The sequence below is a fragment of the Cryptomeria japonica genome, chromosome 3, assembly GCF_030272615.1.
Source record: "Cryptomeria japonica chromosome 3, Sugi_1.0, whole genome shotgun sequence".
Lineage (NCBI taxonomy): Eukaryota > Viridiplantae > Streptophyta > Pinopsida > Cupressales > Cupressaceae > Cryptomeria > Cryptomeria japonica.
The window spans coordinates 203,716,651-203,731,053 of record NC_081407.1 but is presented as its reverse complement, the minus strand read 5'-3'; the positions used below and the strand labels follow the sequence as shown (position 1 = coordinate 203,731,053).

Genomic DNA, 14,403 nt, shown 5'->3' with positions numbered 1-14,403 from the left:
TTGGAAAATGCTCTTGTAGGCCATAGGAAGCCAGCTCTGCGAAGGATTCCTCCGCTAGGGTGGGGGTCTTCAGATGGACATCCCGGTTGCCTATAATCATGGGGAACGCAAATCCAGCCTACTTGTTGTCTCTGAGTAAGATGTCGGCCGGACGTGACTGCCTTGCGACCTCCATAAGAACTATCTTGTCGGTTGGGTAACGTGGAAGTCGAAGAGGGGCACCATCAAAGCCCGCTATTCGGATATAGGAGAACCTTGGGAACTAGATGAACCAAGCTCCGTATCTCTGCACTAGAATAGTAGCTTGCTCTGAGAGCCTTATGTGTAATCCTCCCTGCATTAGCCTGACCAGGCGCATTGTGAAGGCGTCATTGACGCGCTCATCCTGGCCAACTGCATAAGTCGGGTTGTTCTTTTCTCTCTGAGCTATATCTTGATAGCGAAGCTGTGGGTAACAATCATATAGCTTCACCTGACCAAGCCCATTCCTGATTTCTCCTTTCATTATTAAACCTGGCAGTGGCTGGTTCTTGGCGAACATGTAGACCAAATAAGAGGTCATAGTGAAGTACTTTTTGCTCTCGAGTTCAATTAGCTGAGTGTGGATGTTGTCACTTATAATCTGGGCCCAATCAAACTTAGACTTCCCAGCGAAGACTTGCTCTGTGAAATAAAACATCCACTCTTCAAAGTAGTTGGATTTAGGAAGTCCCATAACCCTTTTGAGCAATGTGACCATGTCCCCATGCTCATTGTGAAAGTCACTTCTTGGGGTCTTTTTTCCAATCCTGACACTTGGAGGTCTTCTCTCCTTGTACCACTCTTCGTTGATCAGGGTTCTGCATCTGGCCGGATTCATATCATACGCCCCCTGTGCTTCATCTATAGTCGTGGCCATGGGATTGTTTGGGAAGGGAATGTCGAATGCATCGCCAATGGCCTCAAGGGTGAAGTTGGCGAGGGTCGTATTCTCGAGGAACACCAATCTGGAACCTGGTTGATAATGTCGGGCAGCCTCTACCACTAACTCATAGTTTTGCACTGCTGGAGGAAATCCTGCAGCTTGGGCGATGCCACTTTCGATCATCTGCCTAGGCCTGCCGTAGGCATTAGGGGAGAAGACTCGGCTCCTGAAATCTTGGATATCGATATGGCCTAGGTCAGTATCACCGACATTGTCCCAGACACTCTGAACTTTTGACTCCCTCAATCCCCCTCTTTGATACTGGTACTTCATCCTTTCGACCTTGCGAGGAATATCTGGCTTAGATGCTCGCGATGTCTCGACTGTAGCAGGCATCTTTGATGACTCCGCCGCCGATTTAAGCATTTATCCTGCACAGCCGGACGTGGATTACAAGGCAATATAAAAGAAGTAAGGCGGGTTAGATAGAGAATATGCCAGCATTCAAGGATTACTTCAAAAATTAGATTGGAAACAGAGTGATATTGCTAGCTAAAAGCTTGATTGATTTAAACCAAAGTATTTATGAAGCTTTTGATCGCAAATTTACACTTAAGCATTTTCGGGATTAATTTTCAAAAGGGACAAAGCTCGAAAAAATTTCCTAAGTTTGAAAATGCAATTTCTAGTTGATCCTTAGGAGCAGATTCTAATTTCGATTGCTTTGCATGATGCTTTAATAATCGGAAAAAAGATGCGAATTTTGAAGATTTAAGCACTTTAATCAATTTTGCACAGACATGCATCCAATCTGTAAATACCCAGTGAAAATGGACGGCGAGAAACTGCCCGATTTGTTGTGCAAAAACGAATGGATAGTTCTGCAAATTTTGATTTGGGGGGGGGGGGTCTACAATCTTGAATTCCAATGGTTATCTCTCTAATTCAAATTTTGGCGGCTGTGATTTGAAAGGAGTTTGTCATTTTGAGTTTTAGACTAAGCGATTTTTTTTTACCTTAGACGAAAGGGCAATTAACCCTTTGCGTGCCTTTTCAAATTGCGTCAAAGATAGGCGATTTGAAACCTCTTGCCGACTGCATGAGCTCCACGTGATTCTTGATGGCCTCCCAAATGCGAATTTGTATGGCACGACTTCAGGAAAACGATATGGTTGGCAAACTTATAGTTTTCGCACCCTACACCCCTCCTACTGTTAGCGATTTTCGGGGTTTAGGAATTTCGCAGCTTCGGCAGTTTGGGTGCTGTAATATCCCTTACTAGGACTAGGCACATTGTAGCCATAATTAATCTATTTCAATATACTCATGACTTAAACTACATTGACTAGGAGACAAAACCATCTTAACCTGAATTCAATCAGTGATAACATAATCTTCTTCCTGATATTGAATTGATAATTCAATCAGATTTATAATCTCACGTTTACTAGTTCATTCAAATCACTGTTTCTATATATATATATATAAGTTTAAACAATATTATGCTATATGTTTTTTTATTTTTTTTCAAAGTAGTTCTTTATGAAATATTATTTGATTAATCAACCCTTTAATATAGAACAGATTCTATAGTATGAATTACTAACACTGCCCATTTCCTAAAGCACTAATCATTGTCCCACTTAGTAATTGTAATGGCAGACATATCTGACAATGTGTCAGATCTGGTCTGCCATAATATGTGAAATTAAGTATGAATAACTTTATATTAATATTACTATTAAACATATTGTAGTTTCTGTTATTATTATTATGAATTATATTCTTCATACAAACTTTATCAGGCTACAATTAACACATCCCCATGCATACGAGCGAAAGCAAAGATGTTACATTTTCAGATTTGTTACATTAACTCTATTGGTGTTTTACCAGTTTATACCTTACATCTTACTAGTGGGTCATTTATTATTATAATTACAATGACAGCATAGAGAACTTACGATACCGAAAATTTCATTGTCAATTCACTTGGATGTTATTGTATTTAACCATTAATGTATCGCAGATTATTAACATGTTTATTATCAGTATGTTGACTGGTTTATACCCGTGACACACTATGGCTGTATGATTCGATTTCTCTTTCTTATACAATAATTATCTTGTACCTTTGGCAGTAGAGACATACCTGGGGCTGTTCATTGATTATTAATTCTACTGTGCCTTTTATCATCATTGCTTATTAATCAGATTACATTAATTGTATTCCCATAATATTATCATTTAAAGGTAGTTTTTTATCAAACCATAGTTACTTTATTCTTATATCTGCTATGTGTCGGTAATACCAAATAGTACCACATACCAATTCATTAAAGATTATTTTGTGCTATTTTGTGATTCTCTGATTATTATTATATACACGTCACTGTAATCTGTATGTTCGCTGTATATCTATTAACAGTAATATCCTTGATTAATCCGCCTATGATCTCTATCTAACAGTTTATCGTACCAAATTGTACAAACTCTAGTATATTATATTCGTTTTTTTTTAATATCACAAATGCCTTTCCATACCAGTCTTATGTCAGAAGTACTTACCTAGAACGATTCCTTCCTTTTTTACCACTCGTCTGGAAGCTATTTTCTTTTTTTTTAAATTCCTTCTTCATAGGTCAGTATAATATATCCCCATTGGTTTGAACGGGTATGTCTTCTACCATGACCACTATCCTTGTAAGGGTGGTGACTCATGCCATAATATGACCGCTCGTTGTTAGGGATCGCCACTTATTAATAATTAACAAATTTTGTTATAAGTTCTTTCCTCATAAAACCATTCGTCTCTAACATTGCTCTAAATAGATATTAATATCATTGTTTATACAATGTTTATTATAATAATATGAATTTATTCTATTTGAATATTTCAAGAAGATTATTATTAATAAATATTAATTAATAATAATATTTAATAAATAAATAAGTATTTAATAGCTTCAAATAATTATTTGTTATTAGATATTATATTAATTAATAATAATAATTGCTTCAACTAGGTTATATATAACGATTAAGGAGGGAACATGACAGGTGCGTTTTAAACTTTGCAACTTTATAATTTCGAGACCTATCCCCTAGATCGTGGTCTTCGATAAGTGGGAGGCTCCTGAGAACTTCGGCATTTGGGGGTGGATTGCCAATTTCGGCGATTTGGAGGACTTTGCCAACTTCATTTTCCACGCACTTTCCTCCGAAATGTGAACTTTGGGGGCTGGGGGCATTTTGAAAACTTTACTTTCTCCCTTTACCTCCTAAATTGCGAACTTCGGCACTCACGAGGCTTTTGCGAACTTCGGACCCTTTGCCGTTTTTGCCAACTTCATTTTCTTTGCATTTCGGCCTTAAGGTCCGAATTTTGGCATTTTTAGGAGTTTCATCAACTTTTACTTTCGGATCTTAAGGCACTTTTGCGAATTTTAAGTGAATTTCGGACCTTAAGCCCATTTTGCCAATTTTTATGAATTTCGAACCTTAGGCCCATTTCGCCAATTTTTACAAATTTCGGACCTTAGGCCCATTTCACCAATTTTTACGAATTTCGGACCTTAGGCCCATTTTGCCAATTTTTACGAATTTCGGACCTTAGGCCCATTTTGCCAATTTTTACAAATTTCGGACCTTAGGCCCATTTTGCCAATTTTTACGAATTTCAGACCTTAGGCCCATTTTGCCAATTTTGACAAATTTCTCTCAATTTGCCCTGAAAGTCTGAAATTCGCCCTTCCTAGGTATTTTGGCGATTTTTAACTTTTCTCCTCAAGAAGTGCGAGCTTGGGCACTTGGGCGAGTTTGTCAACCTTGGCATTTTGCAAGGAAATTCGCTCCTCCTCCACCAGCTGGCAAAAATCGTCATTCGTTCAAATCTTGTAAACTCTTTAAGAACAAACATCATGCAATCTATCTCATCGCTCTTACGCGAAAAAAGGCAACTTTGGGTCCTCATGTGACCTTCAGACGCGCTGTCCTTTGCTTGGCGGGCTTCGCCAACCTCTATCATCTTACGCCTATTCAAGGCGATTTCACAATTTTGAACAATCTCTTGGAATTTGTGCCCGAGGGCTAGACTAGCCTAATGGAATCACTGGCTTCTTTTGCTAACAATGATGTCTTACAGATTGAACGCGGGCTCACTCGAAAGGACGCGAGAGGCTCTGCGCGAAACTCAACAAGGCGAAGACAAAAGGCTCAAAAAAAAAGGGAAGGGGGACCTGTTGTGCGAATCGCACACCCATCCCCGTCTTGGACAGGGACCCCCAGTTTGTGCCTTTCTGTCCTGATCCTGAAATTTGGCTAAGTCTGGAATTCCCTAATCCTGAAATTTGGCTAACTCTGAAAACTGAGGAAACCTCCAAAAACTAGAATTTGCAATATAACTCCTGGAGGGCCGAAACCACTCTCAAACATCCTGAAAGTATATATGGAATATAACTTAAAGTATAAGAAAGGAGAAAGACATATGGAAATGTCACTTATACTTAAATGTTATATTCCATTAAATGATCCTCCGGGGAGATCTGGGCAAACTTGCCCAAGTGCCCAAGCTCGCACTTCTTGAGGAAACGTTTAAAATCGCCCAAAATGCCCAATTTCGGACCCTGGGGCCAAAATGTGAAAAAGTTCAAAAGTTGCGAAAATGCCCCAGAGGTCCGAAAATCACTTAAGTTGTCCAATTTCGGACCCTGGGCCAAAAAGTGAAAAATTTGATAAAACTGGCAGGAGGTCCGAAAAAGTGAAATGTTGCAAACGTGCCTTCAGGTCCGAATTTCACTTAAAGCACCAATTTCGGACCCTAGGGCCGAAATTCGAAGTTTCTTCTAAATTTCCAAACGCGTTTTTAGGTTCGAAAAGTGAAAACGCGATTTTGCGAAATATGTTACAAGGTCCGAAAACCACTTAAGCGCCCTCATTTTCGGACCCTTGGAGGTAAATGGAAAGTGCGTCGAGTTTAGGAAACACAAAAAAAAAAAAAAAACGCGTTTTAGATCCGAAATTTACCAAAAGCGCTTCAAGCCCCGAAAATCGTTTAAAGTGTCCATTTTCGGAACCATGGGGCGAAATCGAAAAAAAGGTATAAAGGTGCGAAATCCTACAAAGCTCCTCCAGATCCGAAGTTTGCCTTGGACACCCATTTTCGGACCCCAGCCCCGAAATTTTAAAACTCAGAAATTTGTAAAACGCCTTCAAACTCCGATTTTGTAAACATGTTTAGGTCCGAAGTTCACTTATTTTGCAAAAGGATGGCAAGGGTGTGAATTTTTTTATTTTTCAAAAGGTGCCCTCCGTTCTCCGAAATTTACCAGAAAAGCATGAGAGTTAGAGTTTTAAAATTTGCAGAAGTTCTCCAAACCTCCAGAATCGCGCCATAAACCCATTTAAAACGTCCAAGACTCCAAAAAGGTAAAATACGCAGAAGTAAAAAACCAAGGATCAGATTTCACAATCGAAGAGAAAGAGAAGCATTTTCAAGATACATCCCGCAAAGAGCTTCTCAAGCCAGACGTCGTAACTAAATTTAATGTTTGTTAAAATTAAATTATTTAATTTTTTCAAATTAATTTAATGAAATGAAGTTGGTTGATTGCAGGACGTCATCGAAGAACCAGGAGAAAGACCTGAAAATGCAAATCAAGGAAGGATCGCAATTCAAGGCCAGGCGCTGAAGATTGAAAAAGAAAGATACAGGAGCGCAAGAGCAACCGAGCATTGGGACCCGTGCCGTTGAACATAGATGAAGTCCACTGGCGAAATTGGAGGCAAAAAGCAAAAGAACACTCTGAATGCTGCAAGTTTATGCATTCTCAGAAGGCACACAGTTGGATTTAAATCCAAAAATTCAGTCTTTAAGGCTGAAATTGCTTTATTGTAAAACTGCCTATGGGTCCCGTGCAAGATATTTTTGTGGATAACTATTCCCAACCACCAAGAAGATTGGATAGACCTGAATTAAAGCCAAATAGTGGCAGGTAGTTGAGATAGTTGCTGGTTGGATAACTGAGAATTAATTAGGCATGGGTCAAGGCTGCCAGCTTCTGGAAGACAAATCAGGGCCCTTGGATGCAGTCCATCCTGGCCTCTGATTCAAAATTGTAATATCTATAAAAGGCAGAGGCCTTTCTTCTGTAAAGAGTTAGATTGTTAGAGATTGTTAGAGATTGAGAGATTGTTAGATAGTGAGATGGTTAGATAGTCAGATTTTAGAGTTAGAATAGGTTAGATCTTAGCAGTAGCATAGAGATGCTGCAGAAATTGTTGTAATAGGCAGCTGAGATCAATATATGAACATTGATTTGGTGTTTATTGTCTTGTTTTCATCCTGTTTGCATGGTTTCCTTCAGCATTTTAGATAGATCTTTATGTTTTGGGTGTGCAGGTATTTGATAGATTCGGGCTCATACCACTGAGGATATGTTGATTGTATATCCTTTTGTGTGGTTAACTTGAGCCTTCGATTGTGCTTACTTCAATTGCAGGTGTCCGTCCGAGCTGCACCAGAATTGGGTGCTTAGCCGTGCGTCTCCAATCTGAAAATCTTCCAAGTTCCTTTGAAGATTGCACCGTTCCTGCAAGGTTGTGAGCCATTCTGGCCAAGCAGGAATTGGTTATGTGGAATCCGTCTACCCGCATACCCGTGTTGTTAGTTTTAGATCTCTTAAACCTTTCCTTTTGCTCTTTATTACGTAATTCGAGAATCACAGCAGACTAGCTTGTTGCACATCGTAAGTCCCCTTATGTTTCCAGCATAAACACATCAAGCCACTGAGAGATCCCGCAGTCAAGACCTGACAAAAGAAACCTTGAGGTAGTCTCCTTTGATCAAACTTAGAAAACAGCATTAAAGACTTCCTTATCTCAAGAGAGAGTAGGATAATCAGTCGGCTATTCTATTCTGCGTTGGCCGTATGAAGTTTGCAGCAATGCGATTTCAGACACGTCAACAGGACCCTGTCGGCAACAAGGAGCGTGTGCAACGCACAACAGGACCTTTCCCTCACATGACTACTTGTAATATTTTACTTATATTAATATCATACAGATTGAGGGTTGGAGGAATTTGAATTTATCCCCTATTGTTATGTTTGCATTCCTTTTGTGTTCTGATCCTTTGTTGCTTTTCAGATCCTCGGATTCTTTTACCAAAATTCTTTTCTACGTACCTGAACATTGTCTTGCATACTTTTGGTCATTAGTCACTATTAATATGATTTAATTTTTCCTTCTTTAAAGTTTCAAGAAAGGGAATAAGCTAAGTTACCGGTTTCGGTTTGGATTCAAGTTCAGATTTGGGTATGGATTCGCCGATTCGGCAAAAAAAAAAAATGGGTACGAGTACGGGTACGGGTTCGTTCGTATATATATATATATATATTTTAGTTTTTTTTTTTTTATATATATATGTTCAAACTTCAAACATCAAAATTATATATGTTCACAGTTCAAACATACAAATATGAAAAATACAATGTAACTTTCCCATACAATGATACATAAATGATAACAGATAAATCATAAATCATAAATCCATAATTGCCAATGCCAATAAATATTCTGATATTGATATATCGTAAATCATAAATGTAATATCATATTCATAATTTGCAAAAAGGATAATATTCAAGTTTCAAGTTTCAAATGTTAAAATAAGATTAAAAAGTTTGTTTTTTAATTGTTTTTCTTTGTTTTCTAACCCATGGGCCCCGTTTTTGGGAACCCACGGGCTTGGGTTCACTCGAGTCCCCCTTGGTTCAACCTGGGTCCCACCCGGGTCCTGCCTAGGCCGCTGGGTTCCCTGTGGGTCTTGCCACAGGGAACCCAACCGCCTGGGCAGGACTCGGGTGGGACCCAGGTCAAACCAGGCTCGGACCAGGACCAAGACCCGGCCATTTTTGGCAAGAACCAGTAACTGAGGGAATAAGTATTAATAACTGAAAAATATTGAATAATCAATAACAGGATTTTTCATAAGAAGAATCATTAACATTCTGGTATTAGTAACGGATAAATCACAACATATACATTCACAAGAATACGCACATGCATTACCACATTTCATAAACAATGAATCTTTATGGGCATCTATAGGGAAACAATCAATCCAAAACTTGTGAACATAGCATAAGTGTATCAGAAACTAAATTTGAGAATTGTTATATAAATTTACAGAAAATAAAAGTGAGCCCCTATTGTGCGTATCACACACACACCACGTCTTTGACAGGGACCCCCAGGTTGTGTCTATCTACCCCAATGGAAGAAAGAAACTCGTGTATCCTTGATTTGAATCCCGAGTTTGGTCGTAAAACTTTAAAATTGGCTAGTAAGCCGAAAAGGCATAGAGAGCTAAATCATGCAAAGCGGGGTCATTTGGCTGACAAGGAAAGAAATCATTAGAAGCTCATGAAAAATCTTAAAGGGGATAAATCGGCTTTTGGGCCGAAATTGGCAGAAGAAAGTCAAGTTCGCAGTTGCCCTAGAAAGCCCGAAGTCATGAAATATAAATCGCGCAAAGGAGCTTCTTAACCTGAAAATGAAAACCAACTCACAAAAGGGCATTTGGGAAAGCAACGATTATCATTCAAAAGGAAAGCATGAAGTTAAAATCGCGTATTGAGGCTCATCTAGCCGAAAATAACAGCAAGAAACTCGCGAAAAATGGCTCTATGAGCCGAAAATTGTAGCCATCCCCAGTTCGCCCAAAATGAATTCATAAACCGAAAGAGAGTTAAAAGTTCGCCAAACACTTCAGTAAGACGAAACTCAAAAGTACTTAGAGGTTTCAAATCGACTTGGTAGCCCAAAATGCAAACTAAAGGCTCACAATATAACTTATTAGGCCTAAAACCTCTAACATCTCGCAGAAACCCCTCCTAAGCCGAAAATTGTAGAAAGGAGAAAATCGCGATTTTAACCCTCTAGAGCCGAAAATGGGAAGCAAAATACAAGTCGCGCAACTTCCCTATTTGACCTAAAAAACACCAAAGCTTGCAAAAGAGGCTTTTGAGCCAAAATTAGCAGACAACTGAATTCGCCAAATGAAAGGGAGAGTCGCGCAACATGACCACATTACCCGAAATTTGGAGGCTTAAGGTTGAACACAATAAAAATCGTGCAAATCATGCCATGAAGCCGATGTTGGAAGTCAACAAGTCTAAATCATGTCAAATGACCAAGTCACCATTTTCCTATGAATGTCCGAAAAGGGTATCCAACTCACAAAATCGGCCTATTAACCCGAAAAAGACCAAAAGATCAAGTTCGCACGATAAAATGATTCAAGCCGAAAATGTAATGTGCAAAGTTCGCAGGTCACGCATTAAGGCTCATTTAGCCGAAAAGAGGAAAATAAAATCACTCAATCTCTCAAAATCGCCAAGAGTAAGGTTCGAAGTTTGTAAGAGTAGAAGTTTGGCGCCTTCCACTAAAATGCAGGAGATTTAAAACATTGCCCAATTCTTTTAAAATCCTGAGTTTTGTAAATTGAATGAGTGAAAAGCTTGTAAAATGGCCGAAATTTGCAAACATCTCTCATTTTGCCTATTTCACTCGAAATTGAAAAGGGAAGCATTTTAACAAAAAGAAACATCTCTCATTTTGCCTATTTCACCCAAAATTGAAAAGGGAGGCATTTTAATAAAAAGAAACATCTCTCATTTTGCCTATTTCACCCGAAATTAAAAGGGAGGCATTTTAACAAAACAAAAGCATCTCTCAAATTGCTTAGAATTCCCAAAATTGGTAAAGGAAAACATTTGTTGCAATACAAGTTTTAACTTATCACGCATTTGACCCATTTGTCCCGAAATTGTTTAAAGTGGAGTAAAACTTAAAGCTAAAAATCTCTCATTTTGGCTCAAGCACCGGAATTTTGTTGCAAGAGAGACATTTAAATTCAACATCTCTCAAAACACCTCAAACGCCCGAAAATTCAAGAGGAGGCTTTTTCAACATAACCAAAGATCTCTCATTTTAGGTGAATGGCTCAAAGTTTGAGTAAAGGCATTTTAAACTTAGAATGAAATCTCACAAAAGGTGTCTAATGCCCGAAATTCATTGTGAGAGAGGCCCGACGTCAGTGAAAATTGAATATTTCTTAAATTAATTTATTTAATTTTTCAAAATGATTAATGCGGGTCAAAATTGATTGTTTGTCGGATGTTGTCGGAAAGAACCAAGAGAAAGCCTGAAACGCAAATCGAAGAAGGATCGCAATCAGAGCCAGGTGCTGGAAGGTGGAGCGGAAAAAGATGCAGGAGCGCAAGATCGGAACCAAGCAATGGGAAGCATGCTATTGGACCCCAAGTTGAAATCCACCACGGAGACCAAAGACCGAAGAAAATTCAGAATGCAACAAGTCTATGCATTCCTGAGAAGTACACAGCTGGATTTAACTCCATGAATTCAGTTTTAAGAACTGAAATTGTTCTAATGTAAAACTGCATGTGGGCCCCACTTAAGATATTTTGAAAAAGAAGGGAAACAGGTCAGTTGTGGACAGTTATGTTCAACTACCAGATAGACCTAAATTAAAGCCAAATAGTGGTAGGAAGTTGAGATAGTGGTTGGATAGATAACTAAGAGTTTAATGGGCATGGGTTAAAGCTGCCAGCTTCTGGAAGGCAGGTTGCAGCCCTTGGATGCAATCAATCCTGGCCACCGGTTCTGCATTTGAAATCTATAAAAGGCAGAGGCTTTTCTTTTGTAAAGGGTTAGAATTTTGTAGTTAGATTTTAGAAGTTAGAATAGGCTAGAAGTTAGAAGGTTAAATTTTGGGAATAGCGTAGATATGCTGCAGAAATTGTTGTAATAGGCAACTAAAATCAATATATAGATATTGATTTGGTGTTTATCATCTTGTTTTCATTTTGATTGCATGGTTTCTTTCAGCTAGTTAATTTTAAAGTGCAGGGATTTTAATGGTGAAGTGTAGAGGGGTATTTGATGCATTTTTGGTTCATAGCATTGGGGGTCTACTGATTGTAGGTCACCGTGCATGGTTAGTCTGAACCCAAACTGTGCTTAGTTCAACTGCAGGTGTTCGTCTTAGGTTGCGCCAGAATTGGGTGCCTAAAACGAGTGTCTCCCGTCTGAAAATCCTTCATCCCTTGGAGCTTGCACCGTTCTTGTCTAGTTGTGAGGGTGTCTTTGGCAAAACAAGAACTGGTTTATCGAAATTTGTCTACACGCTGCATCAGCTGGTATCATCCTTGTCCTTAGGTCTCCTAAACCCTTCCTCTTTGCTTTTTATTCCCCAGTCCGAATATCGCAGCAGACCAGCTTGTTGCAAAACATAAGTCCCCTTGTGCTCCCAGCAAAACACATCGACCGTTGAGCTATCCCGCAGTCAAGACCTGACAATCGAAACCTTGAGGTCGTCCCCATTGATCAATTGAAACAGCATTAGGGATTTCCTTATCTCAAGAGAGGATAGGATACTCAGCGAGTACATTCTATTCTGCGTTGGTCGGATGGAGTCATAGTTCTGCGATTTTAGCCACGTCAACAGCCCCATTCATTATGCTTGCAATTTAAATAACAACTCAAGTTGAACCAAAGAGCACACTGGAATTCCTAAATTATACTATAGGCTGAAATGAAAAGATCACCTTATTGTTAGAATGTTGGCTTCTTACACATGTTTATACAGTAGGCTACAGAATAAAACAAACAATTCAAAACTAATTCATACTAAATTTCTAAGTAACAGCAATGAATTGAACAAAAAAGGTGAAAACCTCATAGAATTTTTGCAGAGATGAACATGACACAAAATCTGGTACAACCACATCAAGAGCCCCTGTTGCATCCACCAACTGCAAGTGTCCTGATTGGTGAGAAACCTGACACAAGATTTCAACATAGATTTATCATTATTTACGCTCACTGCATTTCAATATCTTATCATTTGGCTGTGTTACAAGCTATTCTAGTAACTTGTGAAAAAATGCATGAGCTCAATCTACTTGAACTTTCAAATTTTGTGATGACTATCATGTACTATCATTTCCTAAATAAATATTCTCTCCTTGATATAATATAAACATTATTTTACTATAACTTTGTTATTCAGATAATCTGTAAGATCTATACAGAAAAAGACCTGAAGCAGAGACAAACAAGTTTCTAAACAGGTAGATACTAGTCAATTGCAAGCAAAACTACTGCACATATCCTAGACCAGAATATCCGTTCAAAACACAAAGCCTGTACAAATCTATATGTAGTCTGATTAGTGATGGTCTCAAAAAATATTTTACAGAAACATAAGGATATTGCTGTAGTATGGGACGGTTACTGACAAAATCATATAAAAAGAGAACCCTTGTTTCGTTCAAATCGTCCAACATTGGATTTCACACACAGCCAAGAATTTAGTCTATTACTTGTAAAGATTTGTAGTGCTTTCCTTTTAAGTTGCAATGATAAAATCATGTCTGGCATGAGAGATTTGATCACTTTAATTATTTCTATCTTAGCCATTTGAACTAGAAAAGTGTGGTTCAAGTTCTGTCAAAGATTGAAGAAGAGTGGAGAATCTGTGAAGCATACCTTCAGGTGCTTGATCTCTTTCAAAATGATCCATGGAGACGTCTATAGGTCATATGAAGGGTTTCATTAATTATATTGATGAATATTGTTGTAATGTCCCCAATTTTGCCCCAAGTTTCCGGAGAAGAAATCAAAATATTAATTAAATTAAGTTGTCTAAATTAATATTTTTAGGCAACTTATATTTAATTAATGAGTTTAATATTTTATGTTAATAAAGTGACTTTACCTGGTGCCACAATAAAATAAAATAAAATATTATAAAGTCACTTTATGAGCAAAAAGAAATTAATATATGAAGTGATTTTTATAATTGAAATTTTTTTAAGTTCTGGGAAGGTTTTAAAAGGAGGTCGTGAAAGCTCATTTGACATTCTAGATTGTGTGTTTTTGAGAAACCCTCTTTGGTAGTCTGAGCTTTGGTTCAGCTATCCATCCTAGGACAAATACCCTACAGCGGAAATTGGTTTACAGATGAAAATTCACTCAGCCAATCATGTGTGAATTCATTCAAAGTTGACAGGTGCAGTTAATTGAAGAAATAAGGAATTTGTTCACAGTTGCCAACGTCAGTTGTTCCAGACATAAATTTATTGTGATTTGCAGAGAAATAATAAATTTGTAATTGGGATATGTGCAAATAATCAGAATTGTCTAGACTGTGTGTGCAAAGCGAAAATTTGACAATGATATCGAGTTGTGAAGACAATAATATTATATGGTGCATATTATTTAGTCTTGCCATACAATTTCCAACTTCCAAAGAAAGTCATACAGCCAGAAGTCAGTAAGGGAGCATCTATATGTGCATCCATAGTTGAGAGATTTGAACCATAAATAGAGGACTCATAGACTTGTGTGACAAGTGGTCACCACATCAATTTGAACACGTTGCACCACCTCAAACTCCTACGAAAGGGCCAACG

General features: G+C 38.2%; 1 protein-coding gene across 6 annotated transcripts in view; it reads right to left on the bottom strand.

The window, feature by feature from the left end:
* The window catches only part of LOC131034233 (CST complex subunit CTC1), a 143,224-nt gene that overhangs the window by 72,706 nt on the left and 56,115 nt on the right, over positions 1 to 14,403 (bottom strand). For all 6 annotated transcript variants that reach the window (XM_057965649.2, XM_057965647.2, XM_057965651.2 and 3 more), the window contains one exon: positions 12,664 to 12,768. In XM_057965649.2, coding sequence (XP_057821632.2) covers positions 12,664 to 12,768 — 105 coding nt within the window. The remainder of the gene's footprint in view (positions 1 to 12,663; positions 12,769 to 14,403) is intronic.